This window comes from Cynoglossus semilaevis, chromosome 10, assembly GCF_000523025.1.
Source record: "Cynoglossus semilaevis isolate Cse_v1.0 chromosome 10, Cse_v1.0, whole genome shotgun sequence".
In the NCBI taxonomy this organism is placed as follows: domain Eukaryota; kingdom Metazoa; phylum Chordata; class Actinopteri; order Pleuronectiformes; family Cynoglossidae; genus Cynoglossus; species Cynoglossus semilaevis.
Genome location: NC_024316.1, coordinates 17980698 through 17985484, shown reverse-complemented (window position 1 = coordinate 17985484; position 4787 = coordinate 17980698). Strand labels below are relative to the sequence as shown.

Sequence of the window (4787 nt, the reverse complement as noted above, 5' to 3'; positions counted from 1 at the left end):
CCGACCCTCCATCCCCACGACAGGAAGTAAAAGGAGTTTCTAAATGTGTTTCAATGCTGCTGGGAAATGAAAATAATCGTGTGTTGTGTATATAAATAAACATATATATATATACATATTCATATATGTTTATATATGTGATGGGTTCAGTTTTGTTGTATCCCAGTGGTATGTATGTATATATATATATATACAATTTAACGCCATCTGTTTTTGTGTTTTTCTTCTCTCAAAACTGAAAAAAAAATTGGAAAAAATCCCTGGATTTCAGTCTGGAGTTGAAGCAGAGAAGTACGTTCACTTCAGAAGAGTTAAGACGTGAATGGAGTTGAAGGAGAAGCTGTTTATATATATATTTTTTTCTCGATCTTTTTGACTCGTTCAAACTTATTTAATCCTTAAATAATCATTTTTATGCTTTTAAGAAAAGCATAAAAAGTAGCATCTTATCTCTCACTGTCAGATTAACGTAGTTTTGGTTTAATTCAGTTGTTTAGTCAGACCCGTGTTCACAGCGCAGGAACATCTCGTCCCTCTGTTGAACGTTTGTTTACCCGTCTACACAAATATCATATGTTGGTTCTGTGGAAAGGACAAAAACAACGCTCAGGGGAGACGGGGGACGCAGCCGTGTCCAGGCCCAGGCAGCTCAGGAAATCAGAATGCATCAAAAGTAAAGTCTTTATTGATGAGTGGGCAAAAGAACCACCTCAGTTAAACTGTACACTTACAGGGTATCATCTGGCAGAAGTTTGCCAGACGTAAAAAGGATGGACCTCGATTGACTTTGTCTTTCCACATCGACTTCTGTACAAGTTGTAATCCTCAGTTCTGGATCTATGAAATGCAGTAGAATGCATGCTGTTACAGTATGCTGTGCAAGTGTCCACATTTAGAAAAACCGACCGCACAAATACTGTATATCTATACTTAACATACTGTAGAGTTCTATCCAGCCTTGAGACGTGTTGACTTAAGGCTGGTGACATTAAGGTTGAGCAGAAAGGTCTGAAAGGTCCTGGAAACATTCACATTCACTTTGCATCATCAGCACTTTGTTTTGTTTTTTGTTTTGTTTTTTCTCCTTTAATCTTATAACACTACTTAAAAACACATTCCAAATGTCATTAATTGCAAATGTTTCATTTTCAGATTCTTTTTTGAAAGTTGAAATTTACATTATCATTCATTAAATTCTATGATCTCATTGCAATATATATATTTTTTCTAATTTAATTTGTTCCCTTATTTGAATTTCTTTTGTACGTTACAATTAGGATTAACACTGGTTAGCATTAGCTACATAAAACTTAGGGATGCACGATATTGTCGGATGATAGTGTGTAATTAAAACATAGTAAATTGACTGGTGAATGAAGTGAGGTGAGAAAAACAGCCTCCAGTCTTTTCACACTCCTGATATCATACCCCAGCAGACACATTAGCATAGGAGCTAAAAACAGCTAGCCACAGCTAACAGAGCTCACCTTCATCAGTCTGGAGGTTTTCAGCATGTTGGAGGGCGAAAACACTGTTTAAATTTGCCAACTGTGCTCAACATAAGGTCCACGCTTCTCAAGGAAACAACTTTAATGAGCTGTTTGAAAGGGAGCCATCGAAAATGAGCCGTAATGAGCGTGAAACAGACGTAGCCGCAGTAGCAGCAGCTAGCACAGAGGCTAAATATGGAGGCTAAGCGGTTTACCAGACAAAAAGGCAATAAATTATAAAATAATCCTTATATTGACGTAAGCAAAAGGTCATATTGGAAATACTTTAAAATGAAACATAATATAAGTACAAATAATAAATTCATATAATTATTGTATTAGCTGAAAAAAACGTCATATTGGAAATACTTTAAAATGAAATATAACTACAAATAATAAATTCATATAATTGTTGTATTAGCTGAAAAAAACAATATCGTGCATCCCTGATAAAATTCATCACAAGAAAGAATTTCCATGTCTATAATTTGTAATTTTTTTTTTTTAACGTCCCAACATGGCGACTGTTTTTATATTATTCTCCGTTATACTGGACTCTATTTTGTCATCATTGTTCATCTCTTTTTCTTCTTCTTCACCTTTTTCATCCTTTTTCCTCTTCTTTCTCACCCACGCACACACACACACACTCACACTCACTCACACACACACAAACAAATGCTATATAAAAACACACAGGCAGGAATATACATTCCTGTACAGTCTATACAATATCAAATCAAGTCATATTTCAAAATAGTGTCATCTGCTTAACATGTATCGTTTACAAAGTAAAGGAAAACAGGCAATTGTTTTTTTTTTATGATACAAAGAAACCCAGCACACCCTTAAATTAAGTTCCAAAAAAAAAAAAAAAAAAATCAAGCATGTTTGGGGCTTTAAAGTTCACACCAGCTTTTTGACGTGTGTCCAGGGGTCACGGGGTCATTGGGGTCCAGTCTGTGGAGCGCAGTCTCGGTGGATTTGACCAAAAAGATGTCCGTGAGTTGCGTGATCCGACGCAGACGCCCGTCGTGTTTCAGAGTCTGTAACGTTCTGATCGACCCTTCACTTTCACAGTCCGCTGCACATTTTTCAAAGAATGTAAACCTGTGAGTCTGCCTCGCGCCTCCTGTGACACGGACACTATTTGTCAGTTGAAAACTCAGGGGCGGATCCCTGTGAAATAAGGCAACATCAATTTAAAATGGCATCTGTCACACTTAGTTGGAGCAGTGATTGTTGGGATCTCTCCCAGCGATTTATCGTACAGTACATCGTCAGAAAAAAAACGAACCGTGAAAGAGTCACCCCCCCTCTCCTCCCGGGGGTGGGGGGGCGCCGCCGGCCCCCGTTTGGAACCTTTACAGGAGAAACGTGTTTTTTCGTTTCCCAACATTCTTCATGGAGCAGCTCCGTGTCTGCATTTGTTGACAAACATTTTCAATCTTGTTGTGCAAAACAACAAAACAGACACCGACGCTTCGGCCAAGGTGCATTACATCGCGTTCCCTTAAAAACCTGAAACATTCACTTGGTTAGGCTGACTTTGTATCACATGATGCAGTAGGCCTCGTCCTGGGGTAAGTGTTGTTTAGTCCTCCAGTAGGTGGGCAGGTGGGCTCTCAGCACTTTCCTCAGGTCCTCGTTGAGCAGGAGACAGAAAATGGGGTTGACCCCGGCCTGGGCAAAACTCATCCACACTGTGACGGACAGGTACCTGTGAGGAATGGTGCAGGACTTGACGAACACCCTCCAGAAGCAGGCCACGATGTAGGGGGCCCACAGGACCAGGAAGAGCAGCGTGATGGTGTAGAACATCCTGCCCAGCCTCCGCTCTGACCTCACCTCTTCCATCCCAAGCAGCCGCCGGTGTTGATTGTGTAAGTTTTGTCTGATACCCAACAGAGTGGGAGGCATTGGACCGCGACCAAACCCTGCAATCCAGTTAGCTGCAGCCTGACCTGTGGCGCCAGGACCGTGAAAGGTCCAGTTCTGGCTGATGGCTGGTACTAGCTGGACGGGTTTCATCTTGCGATGCCTGTACTCAAACAGCAGCAGCTTGGCATAGAACCCGTGGGTGGCCAGGACCACCACGGCTAGCATGAGCATGAAGCCCAGCGTGTCGTTGGTCTTCAGGTAACGGTGCTCAAAAATACACTGATCTTCATCACGGATGAACTTGTACGTCCCCACGTCAAAAACGGGCGGGAAGGCCATGGCGACGGCGAGTGTCCACACCATGCAGATGATGGCGGCACAGGTCCAGATGGTCATACGTTTGGCGTAGAATCGGTGATGGGCGATGGCAAGGTAGCGCGTGACGGCCACGCAGAACAGCATGAAGGCAGCGTGAAAGCAAAACAGCACGGCCATGAAGGCCACGACTTTACAGCTCAAGGCGCTGTAAGTCCAGGCCGAGCTGTTGTGGACGGACACCAGCACGAAGGGAAAGCAGGCGGCCGAACGAACCGCATCAGCCAGGCACAAATCCAGGAGAAAGAAATAGGGGGCCTTGTGGAGAGTCCGGTCTCGGAGGACCAGCAGGGAGACCAGGAGGTTTCCGACCAGGCTGACACAGATGATCAATCCCAAAAAGACCAGCTTAAAGTAGGCGGACATATTTGTGGCAGAGACGCCCCCACTGTTGCTGCCGCCGTCACTGCTGCTGCCGCCGCTGCTGCTGCTGCCGCCGCCGCTGCTCCCTCTTGCCAGTCCACTCTGCGAAGCCAGCACAGCCAGCAAACTGCCCGGGCCGTCGATGGCAAAGCTCTGGTTAGCCATTCTCTCTCCTCCTCGCTCCTCAGGAGCCCGCTGCCCGCCTCGGCTCTGTACCCACTCTACTGATCCACCTATAGGCGTCCGATCCCACGGTCTTTACAGAGAGCGGCTGTGAGGATCTGTTCTACCTAACGGACTCATCTTCCCTCTTTGTCCACAAGCACATCACCTGCAAGAGAGACACACACATATTTTTTGGGGGTTGTTTTTGAAGCAGCGGAGAAGGAGCTGTGCTGTGAGCATGTGACGTCTACGGCCGTCGAATGACTGGAAAAAATTCAGATTCTGAAGGCACGTACGCGGAAGTTCCGTGTGGGGCCACAGAGTGGAGATGTGTGCCTTCATGACTGTGCGAGGCTGGGATCAGATCAGCAGCTCTACAGCATGCCAGCTCCTCGGCTCTCTCTGTAATTACCTCGCCCGTTGCTAAGATACAACAGCTCACATACTTTGTGCAAGTGTGGGTGTTTGAGTGAATGCACGGGGGTGTACTGGGGAGGAGGGGGGGCGGGTGTG

At 44.9% G+C, this 4787-nt stretch overlaps 1 protein-coding gene across 1 annotated transcript in view; it reads right to left on the bottom strand.

Moving 5' to 3' along the window:
* Positions 1-1865: 1865 nt before the first annotated feature.
* The window catches only part of LOC103385373 (probable G-protein coupled receptor 173), a 5327-nt gene continuing 2405 nt past the window's right edge, over positions 1866-4787 (bottom strand). Inside the window, exon 2 of the mRNA XM_025059700.1 lies at positions 1866-4440. Coding sequence (XP_024915468.1) covers positions 3045-4274 — 1230 coding nt within the window. The 5' untranslated portion in view covers positions 4275-4440 and the 3' untranslated portion in view covers positions 1866-3044. The remainder of the gene's footprint in view (positions 4441-4787) is intronic.